Raw genomic sequence first — 25,343 nt, 5'->3', positions numbered from 1 at the left:
TCCAAAAAAGGTAAAAAATTTAGCATACACGGTGCAGAGTGTGAGCTCAAAAAAATGCTCAAAATGAGTTGAGTTCAAGCTCACGAGCTGAGCCATAGCTTAAAAATGCTCAAAATGAGTTGAGTTCAAGCTCTTGTAAGTAAAAAAAACGAACCAAGCTCGAGCATAATCGAGTTCGAGCTCGGCTGGTTTACACCTCTAGTCTGGGTAAAGTAACACATTAGGTACTAAAGTTTTAAAGTGAACAGTTTGAGATTTGTGGTCTAGATTTTGTATTAAGTTTGGGTTCTAGCGAACTTTTGTTAACCCTTCTATTAACTAAGTGTTGGTAAAATGACCAAAATCAAGTATAAACATATTATGATTATGTTAGTAAGATTGTTTTTGACAACAAAAATGAAAGTTAATGTTATCATTGATCAAAGTGTAAGCACGTATTATTATCGACCAATGGAATTATTCAAATCTAAATTTCCACTTTCATAAATTATATATTGACCCCCATGCCTTCACATTCATTGTTTTACATGTCTTTTCTGTCACATAACTTTCCCTTTGAATGCGTTTTGATTTTATTTGTAAATAACATTTTACATATATTTTATAATACAACTTATTTCATTAATTTAATATTCTATAGAAACTATAGCTTTTATAAACATGCTTTTGCAAATATGGAAAAAGGTGTACAAGAAAGTCAAGAATTGAATCCGTTTGATGATGAATGTATCCCACCATTTAAGGGTAGATTTGACAGCGGACTTTGTATGAAGTATACTCAGACAATAGGTTGGGGTTATGTTAACAAGTCTCGTGTTTTATCTGGCGTTCATTGTAAAATCGTATTCCTTTTGCTTTAAATTTTATTCACATATTCAATCGACACTATGCAATTTCTGCACCATGGAGGTTGAATCGGTTGGTATTTGATTTCTTTATGCCCGTTTTTGGAATATGATGTTGATCATATGGAGTGGTTTTGATTTTGAAAGGAGATATTATTTGATTACACAATTGTGAAAGAAAATTTTGTTATAGTTATGCAACAAGATATCGATTTTTTTCTCGTTTCACAAACAATACGTTAATTTATTTATAAAATCAAAACATCACTAAATTTCGAAAGACGTTATCAAGATTTGAACTCTCACCGTTTTAACTTTACTACTAGTACCCTTTTGGGGCCCAATGCCCCCAAACATTGATACACATTTTTCAAATTATTGGTTTTAGAAACCAATCATATATTACTTCACGTCAAGTGAGCTGTGACCATGACTATATATATCTTTTATTTTAATAAAAATTTATCATTCTGTATTTCTCTCTTTTTAATTAACACTAAATGTTACATTTTATAAAAATTAAACCACTTATCTTCAATTTCATACCCTAATCACCTTATTCCCATCAAAGTGAGAATGGTGGTATGTATCTCTTAAACTATCAATAAAATAAAAAGAAAATGCCTAGTTTCAGTTTTTGAGTTCTGATCATTATAACTTTTGATTATAATAAGCAACTCCGTTCCCGCATCATATCACATGATAAAACCTTAATTAGCCGTTCGGTTAAGTTTTTTTTTTTTTTTTTTTAAATTTTAGCCTACCCAATCGAACCGTCTAACATCCCTAATTACCCTCTTTGCATTTAAATTAAAATTCAACAATATTGTACAAAATTTCAACCTCCAGCTTTCATTCACACTCCACTTTCTTCACTACCTCTTAACTTCACTATTGCATGACACCTTACATTCTAAATCATCATAATATCATCTTCAACCTCAAAACATGAAGCCCACCAACCCACGTCATTGGCCATTATGGACCAACCTTAAACAACTCAAACCAACCACGTCCATCCTAGGTTGTTGCGGTTCTTCATCTTCCAAGTATGTCCTCGAATGTACCGGAGAACAACCACTAATGATATGTAATAATATTCAGTCTCCGTCCACCGGCAATGACACTACTATGAGCCTTGCAATGGCATGGAGGCTGACCGTAGGAAACTGAACGTGGGACCCACGCCGTTGAAAACACTAGTTAGATTGTTTGAGGCAGAAGACAGTGGAGTAGTCAGTGACGTGTGTTGTTTGTGTAGTGATAGGTGCAAAGGTGCGGCGTTGGTTCCATGTGGGCATACATATGCAGGGTGTGTGCTAGAGCAATGTGGTTGAAACAAGAGGCGTGTCCGGTCTGTGGCCGTTTGATTACGGAGATCCTTGAAATATTTTGAAGTGTGAGGGTGAAAATGGAAAGTTTAATATCTTGAAGGGGTTGTTGAGACGTGTTTAAAACGTTTGGGTTGGAGTTTTGTAATATGTATACTTTAAGGGTGAAAATTGTATTCTTCATTCTTCAATTTGATTTTTGATGATTGTTTTACAAAATTACGTTCACATCTTTTCATTGATTATTTGGTTTTTGGGTCTTTTTTTTTTGACTTTTTCATTTGTATGTTTGGATTAGGATTTTTTCGATACCTCTACCATGTGGTAATGTCTAGTACGGATGAGTTCGGTACCGTACTCAAATTTCTTGATCCCGAATATTCTAAAAACTTGGTACCTGTACCGAAAATGCTTGGTTCGGTACTGATATCGTAGGCAAAAGTTCAGTGAAACCGGTACTGAAACCTGTACCGAAAAGGCAAAGTTCAATGCGCGGAAGGTTTCGAAGTCCCTTGACCTTAGCAAAAGTTCAACTATTCGGAAAACATATTTTTAGATGATTTTAAACCAAGAACAAGATGAAATAAAGAATCTTTTTTCTCATGTGGCTTAAATATTATACAAACTTTTGGATCCATGCTTTTATATGTTTCTTAGGAGTTAAATGTGCAAGACAAAAACCATAACCATTGTCCAAAAAGTTAGAAACAGGAACATTGATTCATCCTACAAATTATTCTAGCAACAAGACTTAATTAAAATCCTTTAATTGCATACAATCATAGTGGTCAAAGACTATCTTTTTGTCTTTTTAAAATTTATATTCACATATACTCAAATTTGTTTGCATTAATCTTCTTACTCTATAATAATATGCAACATTGATATACCTTTAGTCACATGCAAGAAAACTAACTAAAATGGCCAACAGATTAATATTCATAATTACAAATGTTTTAGTTCTGTTTTGTTCATCAGCTGTAGCTAACCGACCGCGATTTTCTAGGAATGAAACAACTGCGGTTGTTGCAGCTTCTAATGCCGATGGCATCTGCGAGTCAATGGTGACGCCACGTGGCTACCCTTGCGAAGAACATAAAGTAAAAACAAAAGATGGTTATTTCCTAAGCATACAAAGAATACCATTAGGACGCGCGGGTGGCAAGAAAGGCAATCGGGTCCCGGTTCTTTTACAACATGGTCTTCTAATGGTTAGTGTCTTATATATTAATGTTTAACATATTCTTCAAACTTAAATGTTTCTAATGAACCAGGATGGTATAACATGGCTCTTGAGCCCACCAGACCAGTCACTGGCTTTGGTTTTAGCTGATAACGAGTTCGATGTGTGGATTGTTAGTTCACGAGGAACCAAATATAGCCGTGGCCATGCATATCTCAAGCCGGAAGATGAGGTTAGTTTCGTCTTTTCACAATATCTCATGTTGGTTATGCTATATATGCTAAACAGTTTTATGTTACTTTGTAGGCATATTGGGATTGGACATGGGATGAGTTATCAGCAAATGATCTTCCAGCTACATTTCGATATGTTCATGGTCAAACGGGCCAGAAACTGCATTACGTGGGCCACTCGTTGGTGCGGGTTCAATCCTTTAACATGTTGTCTGATTACATATAACATCAACAAGTCAAAGATTTGATCAATTTTTGCATATTTGTATAGGGAACTTTGATTGCAATGGCTGCACTTTCAAAAGGCGAGCTTGTTAGCATGATAAGGTCCGCAGGCTTGCTTAGTCCTGTTGCTTATGTGGGCCAGATCACATCCCCGCTAGGCAGAACCGCTGCTGAAAACTTCATTGCTGAAGTAAAGATTTAAGTTATGATTTTATACAATTACTCAAATTCCATAATCTAACTGTTTTTATTGTAACAGAAATTGAAATGGTTGGGCCTTCACGAGTTCAATCCAAAAGGGTAACATTTCGTGAGTTGTCACGTTTTTTGCGCGCTTTTTTCTATTATTTGTTAACGTGATTTTTCGTTTATGTGATCAGGGATGCGGTGACCAAGTTTCTCAAGAAAATTTGTGCGCTACCAGGCGTTGATTGTACCAACTTGTTGAATTCGTTCACAGGCATTTTAAGTTTTTAACTCATAAGATATTGTTTTTGTCCCCAAAACATTAATATTGTAGCCTTGTAAGACTAAAGCTCAAATTTTGTTGGGATACAGGCAAAAACTGTTGCTTGAAGCCTTCGATAGTCGATGTTTTTCTAGACCACGAGCCTCAACCGAGCTCTACAAAAAACATGATGCATGTTGCTCAAAGTAAGCTTTATGCTCTAAATGTTTTTAATCCTTTTTGGCTTCAAATATTGGTTAACGGATATTTATTGTTTGAAACTTCTTACAGTGATAAGAGATGGAACGATCCGAATGTATGACTATAAAGACGCGGGTGAAAACAGAAGGCGTTATGGGCAGCCCACACCACCGGCTTACAACATGGAAAACATACCGAAGAATGTTCCACTTTTACTTAGCCATGGTGGTGCGGATTCTCTTTCGGATGTCAACGATGTGAATCGTTTGTTAAGAATGCTTAAACATCATGATCAAGACAAGATTGCGGTTCAGTTCATTGAATCTTATGCTCATGCTGATTTTGTTATGGCCACAAATGCTAGACAAGTTGTGTATGAACCTCTTATGGCATTCTTCAAGCTTCATTGAGAGTACATTGGCAACAGATCATGATTAATGAATGGGTCAATTTTTTCGTTAAATTTGATGTTTTAGTTTTAAGGAGAAAACCATATCCTAAGCGAGAACTTAAGCGAAAATTTCGACTAAGCGAGAACTACGATTAAAGTTAAAAGTTGTTTGGGATTACTAATTTACACACTTCAAAAACAAATAAAAACTAGTTATATACCCGTCCGGTGATTGGGAAGTTTGATGACGTAATGACAACATGTACAAAAAAACTGGTTAACTGGAAACCAAACCGGACCAGGTCATATCTAAAACAGGTTTCAGCCAAACCGACTCCCAAACCAAACTAGACCGTCGGTTCGTATATTGGTTCGTACATGTCACAATCAAACCAGTTTTAAACCAAACCGAACTGGTTTTGATCAGTTTGACAAGTTCTACGCTTAAACTGGTTTCTAAACCGAACCGGTTTGGGTTAAACCGGCTTTGACCATGCAATACCCAAACCGGTTCAGTTTGAGAAAAAAACCGGCCTTGTACACCTCTAGTTTATGTTATGTATGTTAAGTCGAAGTCGATTACTAAACACATGCATAACTTGATCATTCTTTGCACATACGCGCCATAATCACAATTCACACACACACACACACACACTTGTTTTGATTAAATTCTAAATACATGTTTCCATCTAACAATCATCCATCCAAGCAATGTTGCACAACTCCAACACAAGTTGCGCATATCGTTGTAGCAAACATCAAGGTGATTCTTGACGTACTAAATCTCTTCCCATCTCTTGAACCAACCGATTCATCATCAACTCGTTATTTTGTCCGATACTAAGGAGGTTTCTGTCAATGAGATTTCCAATCCTATATCCTGTCTTTATGTTACATGCTTTTAATATTGTTTCAGTTAAATCTCTATCTTTTCCAACAAAGAAACAAGCAATATGCTTAAACAATTCCTTAGCATTTTTGGATGGCAAAGTGTCAAAGCTCATTCTAACTACGTTTTTTACGTCGAATTTGGTTTCTTTGTTTAGCATTCGTATGCACTCTTCCCAGTATGCTACATCTCGCTTATGTAGAGACCCGCCCAAAACTTTAAGAGCCAACGGAAGTCCTTCACAATACTTCATAATCTTTTCCAAAACCTCTTTATAATCTTCTTTGGGGTCCGATCTCTTGAATGCATGAGTGCATAAAAGCTCTAGTGATTCAGACTCACTTAAACCATTGAGTAAGACCTTCGTATGCATGGGTTGAACTTGCGAGTTGAATAATGCGCACCTTTCTATTAAAGACACATCCTTGGTTGTAATTATGATTTTGCTTCCTGGATGTAAACCTTTGTTTCCAAGTAAAGCATCCAACTGATAGACACAGTCAACATCATCAAGAACTAGCAACACTTTTTCACGAGCTAGCGCTTTCTCAATTTTAGAGGCGTATACAGACGCATCAAGACCTTCTAACGACACGCCATCCGAAATGTCTTCATAGAGTTGCTTTTGCAAATCAAATAATCCATTAAGTTGTTCACTGCATCTTTTACTGATACCTTCAATAAAGCTGCTTCTCTTAAATTGTTTACGATTCGAAAAGAAATCACTTTGGACCAAAGATGTCTTCCCAACCCCATCCACGCCCGCAATTGTAAGAATGTCAGCGGCATGAATTGATCCATCACCTAACCATGAGTCGATGAACATAATGTATCGGTGCATGCCGACAAGGGGAGTGAAGGTGTCACATACTCTAAGTTGGATTTCGGTAACAATCTCATCAATAAGATCCACCAGATGCCTGAAGATCAATTGGAATGAGAAAAGTACCAAAACAAAAAGAAAACATCAATAAACAAAAATGTTGCAATTGACCATGCATGGGATAGTAGCACTTAGTATTGGCAAGTGCGTGAGTGTTGGCTCAGAGAATGTAAGCGCAGTGGCGGATTCAAGAATTTTTTTCAGGTGGTGCACTACTATTTGATGTTTCAATTTTATAAAGTCAGGTATAAAAAATTTCCGTTCGGTTCGATGATTCGGGCAAAGTTCATTACATAGTAAAAATATGATAAAAAATTAAAAAAACACTATCATAAGAAATTAAAAAACACATAATATAAAAACTAACAAATTTATTTTTGATGGTTTACTACTTGAAGAACAATTAAACATTTAACAAATGAATCTAAACTTACTTTTAGACTAGAAAAATTCTAGAAAGAGGAAGTGTGTGTTTTATATAACCCAAAAGTGATATATAAGGTCAAATAATAAACAAAAAAAAAGTTCTAAAAATTTGATTCTATAGGGAATAGAACCCGCGACCTTCTGTTTACATAACCAACAATTTACCAGCTACTTGAACGCTTGAATTATCAACAAGGTGGTTCATTTCTAATTTATAAGGTGGTTCTCCTAGCATTTTCTATATATCAATACACTATTATTTCGGAACTCGGCTGGTTCTGAGGAACCACCCAATTGCTATATAAATCCGCCCCTGTGTAAGGGATGTTGTCAGTCAAAAACCTTACTTCCATATGGTTTTGACGAATAAGGGTGAGTTGGCCAAAAGCTCAGGTGACCAAACCCTTGATTCCGTTTGATATATATTGGCGATTAGGCTCTAATTGTTAGTGGCCGGTACTGGCAAGCTAGGCCTTATTCCATTTGATAAGGCCTAGTCTGCCACTAAACCCAACCAAATGTAACTTATTCACCGATACCAATAACAATTCTAGCCTAATCGCCAATAACAAGTGGAATCAAAGGTCCAGTGGCATGCTAGGCCTTATTCATCAATATGAAGTGATATTATGGTTGTTCGCCATGGGCTTCCGCTAACTCACCCATATTGATATATTCAGCAATACCATATGGAATTAAGGCTTTTGACTGACAATTTCCCTTACATTCTCTAAACACTTACGCACCTACAAAAACTAGTTATTCGTCAATACTAATTACTACTACCTCATTTCTAAAAACATTCCTTTGTTAGTCGCATATAAAATTATTGCAACTATATTAATTTCCATAAAATTGCGCGTTCTTACATGTTATTTGCATCTTTCCCTTTTAAATCAGCAACTTGTTTGAGTGCACTCTTCCATAACTCCAGCTTTTGAGCCAATTGACTTCTTTTCATTGCATCTGTTTCTTCCTTAATCGTTTTCTCCAACATCCGTGTATGCATTGCCATTGCTTCCCCGAAGCTGTTGTTCTGCTTCCTGACATTGGTAGGCTCAACATCATAGAAGACGGGGATAATCAAGTGGTTCGAGTCCCTCTTATGCTCAAGGATTAATACCAGTTCATCAAGGCACCATCTGGAAAAAGCGTAATCTCTACACAACACAATGATAGAAGCCCGAGATGATTTAATCGCATGCTCCGATTCTGGATGCGGTATTCCCATGTCAATCATATGATCATCCAGAAACGTGTGGATACCAGCACGCCAAAGGGCGTCGTAGAGGTGAGAGACGAGATTATTACGAATGTCATAGGTTTTAAAACATAACAGTACATCATATGGTTTCACGACGTCTTTTTTACGAGCCTTGGTGGTAATTATGGATTTGTTTCCCGTGTGTAAAGCATCCAACTGGTCGAGGCAATCAACGTTATCGACAACTAGTAATGCCTTTTTACAATTTAAGAGTTGCTTATGTGAATCAAACAACTGTTTTCTATTGCTAGCTTCAATATTAAAGCTGCTTCTCTGAAAAACATACTTGACAACAGATTTCTTTCCAATTCCCACAACTGTAAGAATGTCGGTAGATCCATCGGTCAACCATGAACTGTGAATTTAACGTAATGGTCGCTTACGAGGAGTGGCAGGGTATTGCTTAAGGGTGCACTTAACCTACTATGGATTTCGGTAACAACTTCTTTAATAAACTCGGTCTCTAACCTGGAAATTGATTTGATTATTTCAGTGAGAAATATGAAACATCATTGTGAAACACAAAACAACCTTATCATTTAAGGATCTAACAATTCACAAAAGTAAAACATATACAACATATTATGCTAATTTTTGTAACCATTTCTTTGTGTCAAGCTAAATGATGCCACTTGAGGGTTCGGACTTCTGATCCCGTGTGAACAAAAGGTATAGATTTAGAAGCAGAAATAGTGGGTCATTAGTTAGATGGTCAAAAACTAGGGCAGTTCACGAGCCGAGCCGAACCGAGTGAAGGCTTGCTCGTTGCTTGGCTCGTTTACAATAGAACCGAACCGAACGGTTGAAATTCGAACCGAGCGAAAAGCGAAACAAGCCAAAATCGAACCGGCCATTTTTCGATCAAACATCGAGCGATTTCAAGCATTATTTATTTATTTTTTTATTTTAAAATTTTCAATAAGAAACAAGTTTGAAAGCGGTAAATGATATATTTTGTAAACAGATTTGTACTTTTTAGGCAGCCGTATAATATGTTGTAAATTTTTAGGAGAAAGAAGCTTGATGTGAGATGTAATGAACATTTAAACAAACTTTTAGTATTCTGAAAACTTGAATCAAGCTAATAAAACTATAAAATTGAGGGGATAGGAAAAAATTAAAGGGTTTAAAAAATTGTATACTTATATTTTATGTGTGTTGTCTATATATTTATATATTTGTTCATATATAATTATATATAAAATAAATTAAAAATATTCTAGCCGAACCAAACCGAGCAGACCTTTTCTCGTTGCTTGGCTCGTTTACAAACCGAACCGAGCAGAACGACTCATTTACAATCGAGCAAAAAAACAAGCGAGCGACAAACAAGTTCGAGCCGCGAGCGGTTTGAACGGCCCTATCAAAACCTACTCAAATTCGTATATTATCTACTATATATTATATTGTTGAATCAAAATCTTATATTATTGAATCAAATTTGTAATTTTTGACCGATTCAACCCAAATAGCATGATTCAACTTTATATGTATTATTTATTTTGTTCAACTTTTTTCATTATTCAGTTTAATCAAATCAACAAGAATTCAATGATTATTCCAAATGCCAACTCAAATTCACTTGTAAAAAAATCAATATTTTGATAACATGATTTGACACAAAAACCAATTCAATGAATACCAATTCAAAGTTTAATATATTTTTAAAAAAGGAACTTACTTGCCCTTTGCTTCTTTCCCTTGTAGATCAACAACTTGTGTTAGTGCCCTCTTCCATAACTCTATCTTTTGAGCCAGTTGACTTTTCTTATCAGCATCTGTTTCTTCTTCCATTCTTCGTTCATGCTTCGCCACTGCTTCCCCGAAGCTGCTTTGTTGTCTCCAGACATCGGTGGGCTCGACATGATAGAAGATGGGGATAACAATCTGGTTAAAGTTCTTGTTTTGCTCAAGGATTAATACTAGTTCATCGAGGCACCATGTGGAAAAAGCATAGTTCTTGGACAAGACAATGATAGAAGCTCGAGACGATTTAATCGCACTCTCCAATTCAGGTTTCAGTTCTTGTCCTGTTTGAATCTCGGTGTCATCCAAGAACGTGGTGATATCGGATTCCACAAGGGCGATGTGGAGGTTGTTAGTGAATCCCTTACGAGTGTCAGCACCTCTGAAACTTAAAAATACGTCGTACATATGATCATGATCATGATCATAGTCATGAGTAGATGAAGACTCTTGTAAAAGTTCACATTTAAGGACCATTATGAATTGTTGGAAGCAGGGCTTAGTAGTAAATGTAAATGTGTAAAGGATTAAGGATATATGGGATGTGCAAGTCCTGGAATTTGCCTAGATGTTTCATATAGTAGTATATATAGTATACATGTTGATATTAAATACTGATAAATATAAAATTAAAAATTAGACAAGTCAACTGATTTTAAAACCTAGAATCTATCTTGTAGGCTAGTGGTATGGTATTTGTTATTTTAAAAATAAAATGGTAGGTTTAAATCCTTCTAAATGAAATGTTTAAGAATATTAGGCTATCCTCTATGGTAAGAGGCTTTGAAGCCCCTCCTCAGTGCCACGTCAGCGTCACGTGGACACTGGGGGCTTCAAAGCCTCACCCTATGGTGGGGGGCTTCGAAGCCCCTTAATTTTTTTTATTTACATATTAATAAACTAACCCCTTGACCACTTGTCTTGCCAGCAAGCTATACATACACTCTCACCTATATCTATATATATATAGATAGATATAACACATATCTCTATATCTCAATATATCTCATTTTAAACAAACATAAAAGACTCATACCAACAAGATGACGGCAATTTCTCCAGCAAGATGACGGCAATTTCTCCGGCCGTCAATTCCGTCAACCATCGTTCTCAACTTCTGGCTTCTTCACACCCAACTTCTTACTTTTTCACGATGGAGATCAAGGTGGCGTACCGGAGCTTGGCCGGATCAAGGCGGTGTACCGGAGTTAGGATATATATATATATATATATATATATATAAATAATATTTTTGGTAGCCGTTGAAGAGGAGGGGGCCCACCAACACCACACACCGCGCCGGCCGTTGCAATGACCGGCACCACCGCGCCTCACCACCAAGGGCGCCCCTCGGTGGTGTTCCACGCCCAAGGGCGCCCACCAGCTAAGCCAACGGAGCCTCATAGCGGAGGGTCTTAGATGGAAAAATTTATTGTTAAAGAAAAAAATGTGTGCATATGAATTTAGAGTTAATTATTAGAATAGTGTATGTTACTAGGTAGGTTATTGACCCGTGTATGACACGGGTGGTAATATAGACAACGTTAATTAAATTTATACATAAGATACAAATAATGATAAACAAAATCTTTAAACTTTTAAATCTTTAAAAACCTAGCATTTGAAGTTATAGCTGTAACTTCTTTAGTAATATTTACCTATTATCCCTTCACCAAAACTTTAACTTTTACCTTTGTAATGATTGAAACACGAACATGAAAATCTAATATATATTATGTAAATTAACCGCACGCAGCCTGCTCAGGATGTTATCGATCCGCACGTGTTTGCATTTTACACTGAGCACATTTCATGCTCCCATGAGGCATATATAGTTCAATAAACAAAATAGGGTCATGCCATGGGTATCAAATATGACAATGTGTGTGTGGCATTGAGATTAGATAAATAAAAACACCACCGGCTTAATAATATACATATCCAGATAGTATATTAAAAGCCGATTCGTCTATAGTTTCACTATGGTTTGGTTTACGGTTTTGTAGCCCGATTTGGTATGGTCTTTGGTTGAAACCGATTTTTTTGGGTTAAAAGGTTGATTTGGGCATATACTTTGAACTCTAAACCAATGGGCCAAATATCAAGAATTGGAAAAGGCTTGGGCTTGCTAACATATTTAGAAATTAGGTGGAAGTTATCATACAATGTAAAATATCGCACTGAACATGCGAACTAAACAAAAATTAAAATTTGTGCGGTGACATAGTTGTAAATAACAAGAAATTAATTTTTCACTCTTCACAAATAAAATTGTGTTGCATCTTCGTCAAATTAAATCACTTCCATCAAATTTTTCCTAAAAATCGCTTGGTATCTTCATCAAATTAATTTAATTTGAAAGAATCATCAAATTATCAATTTGTTTATATAGTGAACTTTTGTCATGAAATTGATTTCTTTAACTGATCGATTGATTATGTATTTACAATTGATCGATTGATTGGGTATTTACAAATGATCGATTAGGTAGTTTATAATTTATCGATTGCTTTGAAAGATTCAATTGATCGATATGTTGGAAGAAGGATAATGAAAGAGGGGAAACCATTTAATTACAAAAATGCCACCTTCAAAAAATTGTAAAAAAATTCGGTTCGCATGTTTTGTGCAATATTTTAGTTTGTATTTGATCCAAACCCTATAAATTAGAACCTTGCTAACATACTCATATTCAAAGTTAATTGTGTCATGTATGATGTATCTAAGAATATAAGTTAACTACTCTATCATCAGTTGCTTAGTGGATCTGCTAGGTACGCTTAAATCGGTTTTAAGGATGACAAAAACAGAAACCGAACCAAAACATTCGGTTTTTAGAAATATTAAAATCGAACTGTCGGTTATTTATGGCCTTCTGTTTTTATGGTTTGGTTTAGGTTTTTCGGATACATTCACCCCTAATTTACCTAAAACCAAAATTTCTTTTCTTATCAAAACATACCATTTTGACCCGAACTTATTTTCATCATTCATCGTTTACCTTACTAGGCCCGACCCACCCATTAGGCGAGGATCGATTGCTAATATTGTAATCAAGGGATTTTGCCTTTAAAACCGGTGTATTCTTTGATCTGAATTAATAAAAACAACCTCGCTTGGATATGTTATTACATTTTTCCAACTTGATGTTGATTGATGTAGCTCAATTATTACCATCTCTCTTTGAATATATATATTTTAACTTATTACAAAACTATGCATTCAAAAGATTGAGAATTTAAAATTGATTTGAGTTTGAACAGCTAAGTAATAAATGAATTCAAAGTCTTGTTCGTTGGCAACTCTTTTGAAAACCAAACATGTCATCGAAAGTTAAAACTGATGGCTTCAACGGTTCACTCTCTAAAATTCAACATCAAAATTATTTTATATAGTTTTATCTTCAGTTATATCATATATGCACGTAGTCTGTATTAATCAATCGGTCATACCCAATACCCAAGAGGGTCTGGTGACTGGTGATATGTGAACAATCTATAGCTATTAGTTGAACCGGCGTTTATGGATTTCTAGTTTAACCGAGTCGGCCGGTCTAGTTAAGTTTTCAAATAATTATTGGTACATTTAACATATTATTATCTTCCATCAATCCTCCTGTCCAACGTCTAAACCGGTTTCTAACTTAAAACATAAATAATGTCACAATCATTACCAACTTTAATGACGGGGTTGTTAAGAAAGTCGTCTCAAAGATATCAATTTTTCAATTAGTGTATGTCCTTAACTATTGATATAATTAATAAGCTTATACTCCATTCTGGATTGCTGTCGTCATACACATTTTTATTCATGTGGGATGCATAAACTTTATATTATATTGGTTTAAAACAAGTAGATCATAAGTATATTCTTATCATTATTTTAATTTATATAAATGATTCTATATGATTATCTGCTTTAGACGTGACTTCTTAAGCATCATAAATACTAATTAAAATAACAAATTATTATTATACTATTAAAGCTTTTGATATTTCTTTGATTTGAGATTTGTTACTAATATTTGTTTCACAACGTACTCTCACGTTAATTGAGTTATGTTGTATATCATAGTTTTACGATTTACATGTGACAGAAAATATAACATACCGAAGTTTAAGGAAGACGGAGTTTGTAATATACGTCCTTGCATGTGTTATATGTTATATTCTCGTGATCCCAAAATTCTTTTTACGACTTGTTTACTTTTACTCGTTTCACTTCATATTTATATCAATAAAACATAATAAATTAAATATACTAAATTATTAGTTTATATATTATACATGATTCAATCATACATAACCCTACCATATCATTTTATAATTCTTAAATTTATATTACTAATAATTTAATAATTTATTTGAGCTAACTCGTATAATACATGAGTTTCTAAAATATAAGTAAATTTAAGATATATATGAAATATTTTTTTAGTGTAATTTAAATAAATTTACCATATATTTAAATTCATTAAACTAAATAAAACGAAAACCTTCAAAATTTAAAAAACCAAATGTGTTGGAAAATTTTACCAAATTCACTTTCTGGAAATTTACAAAACAGAACCTTCTTGTTCTTCGTAATTATTACATAAATTGTTACAAAAATTAAACACCCCAAACGCCCCAAATTCTTTCACCAACAAAGCTTACAATCTTCCTTACAGAACCTTTTTGCGACGACCCGATGCCTATTTCACCTTCAACGCCAATATTCTTTTGCTCAGCACGCTGTGGCGCGCAGTTCATGTTTTCATGAACAGTCGCCACAGTGTGAAAAGCAACAGAAGAAGAACAACCCTTTTTATTTCTTCTTTCTTTTTTGCTCTTTCCAATTTTCTTTCCACGAGCCAATCCTTCTTCATAAACTTCAATTATTTCATGAATCAGTTTCTGGTTCGGTGAAGCATCCCACCGAGCCCAGAAACTGGTGTAACAATTGAAACAATCGCAGTTAAACTGCGAAGGGTGATCTCCAAACTTCTTATTCGGTTTTCGACTAGTGGAGATGTTGGTGTTGGTTGCATGGATTGATAGAAGGTAGGCTAAGACTTCTTGGTCTTCCGGTGCTAGAGTGGTGGCGAGAGGGGCGATGGCGAAAGGGAGGTGGTGGTTAGGGGTGGTGGACGACAACGGTTGCGGCGGTTACGGGTGGATTCTTATTCTGCCTTTGGTGGAGTTGTAGAGATTCCTCATGGTGTGTAGAATGATTCTTTTGAAAACTTGTGGCGGAATATATGATGTTGTCAACTTGTTTTAGGTTACCGAATGAGAGCTTTATAGTAGAGTTATGTTTAGAAATATAAAATTGAGTAGGTAAGCCCACATTTAAAAAAATAAATAAAATAAAAATGCATCATATTATTAAATTAATAAAATGTTTGCAACATCTAGCATGAAGCTAGAGTCAAATCACCACACCCGTAAAACATTAATAACTGTAAGTAACACCCTTAAGATCCAAAATTGCTTAACTGACCATTATAAAGTTAAAAGTTTGCCCATATTTTGACCCAAAGGTAGGTCATTAGAGTTTATACGTTGAGCGGGAACAACGATTTAGGAGGTTGGTATTTAACTGGCGTTAAATAAGGAGCATGGGGGATAACGGGACCTCTGTCTGCCCCTAGAAAAAAATTTAGGACTTTCGATGGACAAGATTAAAAGTTAAAAGACTTTATACGGTCACGATCATAAAAAAAATGATTTTTAATAATCAAATAAAAATGAAAAAAAATTGTTAATGAGAATACGAAATCAATAAAAGAGGAAAATAATTGTTGACTAGTACTACTTCTGAAAGAAATTAAATGGACTGCAGAGGAGTTTAGTGTGGGCCTAATTAACTTGTAAGGGGCTGCACTTCAATATTATTTTTCGTGGGCTCACATTTGATGGGCTACTGAACTTAAAAGGGATTAAATGAAGTGGCACCGGTTTTGACTTTTGAGTGAAAATCTCTACTAACGAGTTTTAGATATTAACCTAACCGGTTAAATTAACAGGTTTTACTAGTCTTAAAAATAACAGGTTTTATTATAATTTTTTTTTACTAACCATCTTGTGATGTTTTGCATATGAGCTTGCATGGTGGAGTTGGAAATGACTTTGAACGAATTGGGTTGAGACTAGAGAGGGATGAGTGATTTTGCGTTTTAGAGAATTTTGAGAGATAGATAAGTGGCTTAATTAAACCTAAACATCCAATATGTGTTTATACTAAGTTAGGATAGTTCATCATCATCATCATCATCGTACTCAGTATATCCCACCAATAGCAATGCTATGGTAGGGTCTGAGGAGGGTAAGATGTAGACAGCCTTACCTCTATCCCATAGGGATAGAGAGGTTGCTTCCGGTGAGACCCCCGGCTCGATAGTAGTTTTGCATCAAGCCTTTGACATAAGGCACATAGCACTCAATCATCGGGACACCGGCTGATCGGTGCATGTGCCCTTGTCTTTCGGCTATCAACGCCACCACATGATGCCTGATTAACCTTCCGCCACTTTTAACGTTATTTTCACGAGATTAGTAAAATAACGTCAAAATTAGTGCAATTTTACTTTTGCCCACCCGAGGGTTCACACGTATATACATTAGGATAGTTAAAATGGTCAATAACCTGTTTCTCACTGCTAGAATGGTTATATAGCGGTTATGAAACAGTCAAAATGTTTAAAATAAATGTTAACGTTGGTAACCGATAAACTGGTTATTATTTATTAACCTATTAAAGGTTGGGGGTTATATCAAATGTTGGTGACAACCTTAATAATAAAAAAATTATCTGAATATGGATTGAGGGAGAAATCAACGTTAATCAGTAATGATTTTTGGAGGAATTGATTTCTATGTGTTTTAAAAGAAAGTCTCTTTGGGAGCTAAGACTTGCTTTAACATGGCAAAATTGAAACCGGATGTTTAAACTATGCCAGGTTATTTTTGCACAGTTAAATTTAGACATAAAAAATAACCAAACTCTTTAATTTATTACATCATGCACATTTTTAAATAATAAATATATTAGCTAAACAAGTCAACCCAAGAACCCGTCAATTGATATAAACATGACATGTTTAGCTAAATATGTGTTATGAATTGACCTGAAACTGTACAAACATATTTAGACTGAACCAACCCACTCATTTTGTGTTTGGTTCATGCTGTTTTTTTCATTTTCGTATAAGCAATTCACTCATATTATGACGATGATAATAATAATAATAAGATTGTGATGATTACACCAATGATTTATCATTATGGTAATAACATGATGATAGATTGATAGATGATTAATGAAAATAAATGATAGTCCATTAACACAGAAAAGGCCATGCTGTGTTTGGGTCCATAGGCCCACAAACTTCGGTTGGGCGCCATGTGATCGGCCTGTCCTACTTCCATCTCAACTTTTATCTTCTTTTGACTCAACAAAAATCTACCAATATAAGGCCAAATTTCAGTAGGTTGCCTCATTTGATAATATACATAGTTTTTTTTTAACTTAAATTAATAATTATATCTATTTGATCGGATATCTTGATATGTATATTGCCGTTAAATTCATGTGATGACATTTTTTATGATAGCTAATTGGCATGTTGTTAATGATCGTCATATGGTCTTGCGGGTTAAGAAGAGATTTAATAAAGTCGTAAATGAGTCAAAAGAACCGTAAACGGGTTGAAGGGTTAACAATATTAATTTATATATTATAAATCAGTAGCGAGTTTCGTAAACCAGGGGGGAGGCTGGACTCAAAATTTCGGTCGAAAACGGGTAGATTTACAACGTGTAAAAATTTTCTAGCAAAAAACGAGTAAATTTACAATAATACGCAAAAACATAGGGGGGCGGATCCACCTCTGGCCCTCATTATCCTTTGCCATTGTTCTGAATGTTTATAACACTGAATATATATATCGTTTGATAGATTGATATTGACCCGCTCAATTTCAATGCAACTAGTTTAGTAAATGTATTTGACATGTCAATCTAAGATACTATTTATTTATTAAACATGCTATGTTTTAGGTCATGTTAGAAACTACCAACTTCATTAGCAAATTAGTTGATCATCATCATCAAACTATAGGTTGTCAAAACACATAATTACTATCAATTTAGGGTTAAAAAGGGTATAATAACCAAATTTGTTTAAGTGTTTAGGGGGGGGAGGGGTGGTGGATATGGTGTGATCACTCGTCACACACCCCACCCAATCAAATTGTGCCACATCACCAACCCCAAATCCATCACATGTGATGGTGTTTTACTAGGGGTGGTGGTGTGGTGTGATGGTGTGTGGTGGTTTTTTTTTTAATAAAATACTAAATTAAATAAAAAGAAAACAATATTTTACGTTAACTAAAAAATAAAACAAGATTACATTAAACAAAGAAAACTAAATTAAAAAAACCGACAAAAAAAAACCTACGGCTCTTCCCAACCCCACTTGTCGCATATCTCGCGTTTTCGTTGAAGTAGGAGCGATTTAACGGATTCATCAAGATGGTCGTGCGGTTGTAGGAGGATTTATAGATCGACGGTTTTTTGTTTTCATTCAAATAGTTGATATACGCCTCCTCACGCTTCATTTTTAAAATATGAGCCTCTTTCCAAAACTCCTTCTTCTCGGCCATTTCCCCCATCCTAGCCGACTTGTATTCGGCGAAGTTTTCGGCCACCGCTTCCTTTCCAAGTCTTGACGGTTCCCCACTTTTCTTGCGATTCGGCCGTGTGGGTGTGGGTATGTCTTCGTCGGGATTGTCTTCGGGTTCTTCGTTCAAGTTCATGTTCGGCATATTGCATGACAAGCCGCCGGTAGACGTCGTGTAGTCCCCGGACGCGGAAGTTTTTGATCTTTTTGAACAAGATCATTTCTTCCTTGGAGCCGTTGGTCCTTCAAATCGACCAACGGAATCGGTACCCACTTCGCGTGACGTCTCGCAATCTGCCACGCATCCAAGTGGGGAAAATCCTTAACTTTGTAAACTGAGACATATTCGCGCAAAGCGTTCGTTATCATAGCCGCCTCGCTCGCTCCGCTTTGTGGAGTTCGGGTCTACAAAACATTTAGAAAAAATATATTTATAACAAATTGTAAAAATAAAGTACTAGATTATAAAATAAATAAACTAAAATAGTTACCTCTTGGACGTAACAAGCGTTAAATTTTGACATTTTTCTATTCAAATCTCCCCACTTGCCAATCATTTGATCCTTGTTTCGTTCGGTTGCGCCGGGAAGTTGCGAGAAATGTTCTTTAATACGTTTCCATAACGTGTCTTTTTTTTTGTTGGTTTGAGCGTTTTTTTGATTCGGAGCAATGTAAGTAAGTCTTGGTCAAGGCGACCTCCTCATCGGCCAACCAACGCCGAGCACCTCTTTGATGCGGCTCCTCATCCTTGGATTCATCTTCATCCAAAGTTTTCACATCGTGACGAAAAGCACTTGCAAATTGATGTATAACATCGTTATTGTCTAGGGGATCGACGGACATTTGAGACTGTTGAGAGCCAAACAATTGAGACGGTTGAGAGCCAAACGTTTGAGACGGTTGAGATCCAAAAGTTTGAAAAGCATTATTTGGGTAATTTTGGGTAGAAAAAGGGGGTATAAAAGGTTGATTTTGATACGATTGGTTTTGGGACGGTTGATAATAACGTTGTTGTTGGGAAGGTTGTTGTTGGTTTTGGGACGGTTGAAAAGGTTGGGGATAATAAGGTTGTTGTTCGGAAGGTTGGTTTGTGTCGGGTTCGTCTTGTAAGCGAAATCTCGTCGGTTCGCCTAGATTTTGTCGAACCTTTGGTCGGGTTTGGGTTTTCTTTGAACCCGACCCACGTTTCTTAGAACCCTCCATATGATATGTTAAAAATGGTGTGTGTAATAGAAGATTTTGAGTTGGATTTGTGTATGTTTTGAAGATATATTTATAATGTTTTTATTGTGTTTGGTTTTAATGTTTTTTTTTTATTTTTTCAATTCCAACGGCCACATTACCCCCCCCCCCCCCCGGCTATTTCTTCTTGAAAAACACCCCCACCAAGCGTGATGGCCATCACGCAAACCTCCTATTTTCGCGTGACCATGGGAGCGGCGAAGGTGTGGGATACCTCATCACGCGTGACGGGGAGGCCACCACGCACCGCCCCGTCCGCCCTTATAGTGTGTTTTATTTGTAGGATTGGATTGAAAGTGGTATATTGAAAACCCAATTAAATTATTGATTTTTTTAATGAAAGTATACAACTTCACAACTTCCTTGTATATTTTTTAAAGACGAAGAAATAAATTATATTTTCTATTTTATTTAAATTTGATCTTTGAATTTGAATTTTTTTTATCCTTTTTATATTCATGTAAAACCATAATGCTACCATAATATATAATTATACACTAACTATATCATTATCAATAGATTATGCACTAATTTGTATATGCTAATCCAAATAAAGGTCAACTTTGAAAATGACAATTTAAAACCATGTCCTATTATGATATTGAATAATTAGACCACAAATCTAATGATTGAAGATATAATCATCCCAAAACTTCGAAAGTTAAGGTTTTAGGAGATATTTCAGTTGCAATAAATAATATAATTTATTATTATTAGTATAAATATGAAAAATATGAAAAGTGAGGTGACTAATGACTATGGTAGGAAGCAAGCAAGTTGATAATTGAATGCCATTTTCATGGGACCAAATGACCGCACGTGCACTCACCAAATACTGGCTTTTGTAGATGGCAATGGCCGTACTATCTGTAAAGTAGCATTCCTACTTCAATTTTAATAATATCTTTATATAAAGTAGCATTCCAAATACTGGCTTTTGTAGATGGCAATGGCCGTACTATCTGTAAAGTAGCATTCCTACTTCAATTTTAATAATATCTTTATATAAATATAACATGCAACCTAAATCTTAAGCTATCAGATTATGTGGTGTTAGTTTAGTTAGTATTGTTTTCAAATAAATAAGTTGTTTTTATTAAATAAGTTGACACCTGTTATTTTCAAATAGATTTTAAATAAATAATCTGAAAACTCACTTTCAATTGAGTCATTTCCTTATGTTTGAAGCTTTTGGGTTTGATAAGATGGAAGATGGACTTTGAAGAAACACTAAGTGACCCCGGCAGATTACGGATAATCTTAGGGTTAAGTAGATGTTTCCCACGAGGGTTAGGTCCGGCAAAGATGGTTATTCTTCTGCTGACCTGCAAAACAGACACCGTGAGCTCGTAACTGAGAGGGGGGGGTACCTCCTTGTGACCACCCTCCGGCGTGAGAATCAGACTAGATTGCTCTGAATATAAGTGTATATTAAGAGAAATAGCTAGATAAGATAATATCAGATGATATGTGATAATACCAGATAATGATACCGTTCCAAGGTGTTGGAGTATTTATAGCCGAAGGTAGGTTTCCAAGCAGGTACAGCCAGCTGTATAATATTCCTTTTCCACCAACTGTGGGCTACGCACATGCCACGATGAGAGTTGGTGAGTAGGCAGCGGCTGATAGTGACACGGCCGGTTGTGTACTATTCCTTTTTCACCAACCATGGGCTGTGTACGTGCCACGATGGGAGTTGGTGGGTAGGCAGCGGCTGATAGTGACATTTTGTACTAGAGCGTGCTCCTCCTCGTACTGTTGTCGGTAAGCTGTCACCCTGTGATTGGTTCATGGGCTGCTTTGGTCAGATCTTGTCTATTTTGTCCATACCTTGGCAGGTATAGTACAAAAGATCTTCCAGAAGCGTACGGACCGGCTCATTTGGGTGGGAGTATTCTCGCCATGCTCATTCCTTCTTCAGATGACATTACTGAATTATTAAGAGTTAGTGCCTTGTGCGTGTAGCCTTACTATTAGTGCGGGTAGCCTTCCTTGATGGCTTGTATCCGCAGCTGCGGGAACAGGCGGGGTACTTTACCATTGGGAGGCTTTTCCTGCGGGAACAGCTGGCGTACTGCGCGTAAGGTCTTCATCTCTCTGAGCATGGTGGGTCCTGCGGAACCAGTTGGTCTTTGCGCAGACGTCCCTCTTCAAGGTGAGTCTTGCGGGTCCAACTGGGCTCTGCTGGGAGCTACCTCTTCACTTGTTGTGGTGCAAGCCACGTTCTAGAGAGTTTTGGTTAGTAGGAATGATATATTTGGAGTGTAACGGGAAGTCGATCCTGATACTTAAGATGGTGAACAATATAAAGGAGGAGTCGTTCTTTTGGATCAAGTTTAGGTATAAACTAGTTTTTTATCCGGCGCGTTGCGCTGGGCAAGTTGGTAAACTCAAGCATTACAAGTCCTAAGTGTTGAGGCGGTAAGCCGAAGTGAATACGGTCGGTTTTGGTTACGTGTGTTATTGTACGATAACTAAAACCAAAAAGTTATAAAAGTTGAGATTGATAAATGGGGTGGTGTCAGTTGGTAAAACTCGAGTGTTGCTGATCCATGGTGTTGGGGTGGTGAGTCTATGCAAATTCAGTCGGTTTTTTTCACGTCCGTTACGAAACCGGAAACTAAAAAAATTTGGCATTCGGTTGGTTTTCGCTATTCGTTACGATACTAGAACTAAAACAAAATGCGATAAGTCTACGCAAATTAGGTCAGTTTCTATCACGTTCGTCACGGTATCGAAACTAATATAAAATAAATAAAAAACATACAAAACTAATTAGAATTATAATTATCTAACTTACAAACAGAAAAGCAAAAAAAACCAAAAAATATATAAAAAACCTTGACCCAATGAAACATTGCCAAGTGGACCATTATATATCAACTTTGTCAAACTTTCTTTTTACATATATTAGTAATTTTTTTCTCTCGAGTGAGATAGGCGGTTGTTGAAATGTTATTGTAAATTATTTTCTTGTTTTTATAGTTTCTTGTTGGGTTCAGTATGAATATTATAGAAGTTTACAGTTAAAAATAAAAAGAAAAAGAAAGGAACGAGGTAAGCGTATCGCTTACTAAAATTCTGACACATACATGTTTAATAAGTGAGTTATACTAATAACAAGTCAATGCAAAATATATAACAATATAAAATACGAAATATATGATTTTGTAAATACCCACAATAAAATTTTTATATAGCTAGAAGTATTACCATTGACTAACGACTTAAATTGCAACATTGGATTCAATGTTAGTGAAAATAGTAATTATAGTCAAAGTCAAACGCAAATCCCATTCGAATGAATATCATTCAAATCTAGGCGTGGCAATTTAAAAAAAAAATAGACAAGAAGACAGGCAGATTTTAAGTTATCATGTTTAACTTGTTTAATAAATTGGCCGTATACGTGTGACTTGTTTATCCTGTTCATTAAACAAGGTCAACCTGCCAAGGTGCCAACCCATTTAATAAAAAAAGGTTGACCCATTAATTTGTTTATGGCACATTTAACCCACTTTTTACTAACCATTAACACGATTACCAACTTGTTTCACACTTTTAGATAAACTGGTTAATGGGCCATGCACGGGCGACACACTTTTTAAATGTACGAATAAAAATATGGGTTGTGTTTGGATTGAGCACTTAAATTTGCCAATCCGAAACTCGTCAGCTTGCTAACACTACACGATTTACACCCATCTATAGCGGGCAGTCGGCTGTAGGTTTTCCATGGACTAGGAGATGGTGAGCATGTGCTACCCAACGCTGTCTGCAATCACGATGTATGGGGTCACCTTTTGCCATTGGGTTATCCAGGAAAGTCGGACTTACTCGTTGATCGTTAAAAAAATGATAAATTTTAGTCAAAATGTACTAAATTGTGATATAAATTGATTGATACATGTTTTGACATTTTCAATACGGTTCCATGAGTCTCTAGGAATAAATAAAATCTTGAAAAAGTTATAACAACTTAATACTCTAGTGATTTGCAATGTTAACCAATATATGAATGTTGTAATAAAAAGGATAATGACCCTTAAGTTGTAAAATTAAACACAAATAAAATTTTGGAATAGACACTAAAAAGTTTAAAAAATCCGATACAAGCATTGACTTGTCCACCTATTCAACCGGTTAAAAAAGACGTCTGAAAACACTCATTTGAGTTGATAGTATACGCGTTTACGATCTAAGCATAATTATATATTTTCTAATATATATATTATGTGAGATATTCCCATTTTTTTCTAACGACCAAAGAAAAGTATTATTAAGAGTTAAAAAATATAACTACAACATGTAAGCTAGGCGTAGAAAGATGCTAACCACATTTCCCATCAAAACACATGTCTCCTTAGAAAATCAAATAGCACAACCCGATTACACCATAAACCCACACTAGTCTCCCTACAACAAAAATAATCCATCCTTTCCAATGGGTTATTAGGAGATAAATGGTTGTTGGCCCTTGGACATACTTAGTATTAAAGGGTGTTGTCTTTAGACTATATGTAGTGGGGCACTACCCACCCCATGGAGCCCCCATAGCGCCAAGAATATCGCCCTCGGGCATAGAATAATAATAATAAGGTAATGATTTGAATGAGTTGCATCCACTACAACAGTATTAGTTATAAAGCCTCTATGGTGACGTGGCGCCACATGACACATAGCACCTATGGACTGCTTCCACTACACATGGTCTTATATAAGGGCATGTGGGTTTTGTGAAAAGACAGGTTCAAAGTAAAAAAAATGTTTTATACAAATACTTTGTGTAATGGGTAGGTTATGAGGTGAAAATTTAAAAGGTATGGGTATTTATATGGTTGGAGAAGTTGGGATTCCTTATTTAACTTCCTTATAACTTATATAAGTAATAAGTTATAAATTACAAAGTTATAAATTATGACTTTATTTATTTAATGTCTTTAAATTTCTCGAACACCTTAAAACTTATAAGTCATAAAGAGATAAAATAAGCAATCCCAAACACCCTTGAAATTGAGGTTTTTAAGATTTTTTTAAAAAATATTAGAAGGCATATGATATGACAATTAAAGGCGTTAGGACACACTTAACATTAAAGATAGTTTTAATTCACATTTTAATGTTATATTATTATGTGACAAATAATGTATAGGTAAGAATTATTATTCTTAGCATAAAAACACTATGGTTGAGCACGGTTCGGTTAGGTTGTTAGGCGAAACCGAAACAAAGTAATCGGTTATTTGAATATACAAACCGTTTGGTTTTCGGTTTCGGCTCAATAATTTTTGTTTTTTTTTTCAATTATGTATAGACACTGAAAAAAAATGAAAATGCATATTTTAAGCTTGTATAAGAACGTATTA

General features: G+C 35.5%; 3 protein-coding genes across 3 annotated transcripts; 1 reads left to right on the top strand and 2 right to left on the bottom strand.

Moving 5' to 3' along the window:
• Positions 1 to 3,086: 3,086 nt before the first annotated feature.
• On the top strand, positions 3,087 to 4,885 carry LOC143581302 (triacylglycerol lipase 2-like). Its single transcript, XM_077064125.1, has 8 exons — positions 3,087 to 3,387; positions 3,451 to 3,591; positions 3,666 to 3,776; positions 3,864 to 4,007; positions 4,077 to 4,117; positions 4,198 to 4,277; positions 4,376 to 4,471; positions 4,557 to 4,885. The coding sequence occupies exons 1-8, from the start codon at positions 3,097 to 3,099 to the stop codon at positions 4,874 to 4,876; spliced, it is 1,224 nt and encodes a 407-aa protein (XP_076920240.1). The 5' UTR covers positions 3,087 to 3,096; the 3' UTR covers positions 4,877 to 4,885.
• Positions 4,886 to 5,618: 733 nt separating this feature from the next.
• LOC143581288 (disease resistance protein RUN1-like) lies at positions 5,619 to 10,545 on the bottom strand. The gene is made up of 3 exons (XM_077064117.1): positions 10,004 to 10,545; positions 7,928 to 8,677; positions 5,619 to 6,669 (listed from the first exon to the last, which is right to left on the bottom strand). The coding sequence occupies exons 1-3, from the start codon at positions 10,543 to 10,545 to the stop codon at positions 5,619 to 5,621; spliced, it is 2,343 nt and encodes a 780-aa protein (XP_076920232.1).
• A 4,133-nt stretch (positions 10,546 to 14,678) lies between these two features.
• Positions 14,679 to 19,575, bottom strand: LOC143581284 (uncharacterized). Its single transcript, XM_077064111.1, has 2 exons — positions 19,445 to 19,575; positions 14,679 to 14,997 (listed from the first exon to the last, which is right to left on the bottom strand). The coding sequence occupies exons 1-2, from the start codon at positions 19,573 to 19,575 to the stop codon at positions 14,679 to 14,681; spliced, it is 450 nt and encodes a 149-aa protein (XP_076920226.1).
• Positions 19,576 to 25,343: the final 5,768 nt, after the last annotated feature.

Source organism: Bidens hawaiensis, unplaced genomic scaffold, assembly GCF_021521415.1.
Source record: "Bidens hawaiensis isolate Kalapana, Puna unplaced genomic scaffold, B.hawaiensis_p1.1 tig00030851_1, whole genome shotgun sequence".
Taxonomy (NCBI): domain Eukaryota; kingdom Viridiplantae; phylum Streptophyta; class Magnoliopsida; order Asterales; family Asteraceae; genus Bidens; species Bidens hawaiensis.
This window is presented reverse-complemented; position numbering and strand designations above follow the sequence as displayed.

What these genes read in the sequence shown, in the direction of transcription:
- LOC143581302 (XM_077064125.1), top strand. Translation starts at nt 3,097, where the DNA reads ATGGCCAACAGATTAATATTCATAATTACAAATGTTTTAGTTCTGTTT. An exon ending in CTGAAAACTTCATTGCTGAA is followed by an intron (nt 4,008 to 4,076) that starts GTAAAGATTTAA and finishes TTATTGTAACAG; the next exon opens with AAATTGAAATGGTTGGGCCT. An exon ending in CACGAGTTCAATCCAAAAGG is followed by an intron (nt 4,118 to 4,197) that starts GTAACATTTCGT and finishes TTATGTGATCAG; the next exon opens with GGATGCGGTGACCAAGTTTC.
- LOC143581288 (XM_077064117.1), bottom strand. Translation starts at nt 10,545, where the DNA reads ATGGTCCTTAAATGTGAACTTTTACAAGAGTCTTCATCTACTCATGAC. An exon ending in GGGAAAGAAGCAAAGGGCAA is followed by an intron (nt 8,678 to 10,003) that starts GTAAGTTCCTTT and finishes TTAAATTCACAG; the next exon opens with TTCATGGTTGACCGATGGAT. An exon ending in GGGAAAGATGCAAATAACAT is followed by an intron (nt 6,670 to 7,927) that starts GTAAGAACGCGC and finishes ATTGATCTTCAG; the next exon opens with GCATCTGGTGGATCTTATTG.
- LOC143581284 (XM_077064111.1), bottom strand. Translation starts at nt 19,575, where the DNA reads ATGTCCGTCGATCCCCTAGACAATAACGATGTTATACATCAATTTGCA. An exon ending in CAAAGAGGTGCTCGGCGTTG is followed by an intron (nt 14,998 to 19,444) that starts GTTGGCCGATGA and finishes TTGTTACACCAG; the next exon opens with TTTCTGGGCTCGGTGGGATG.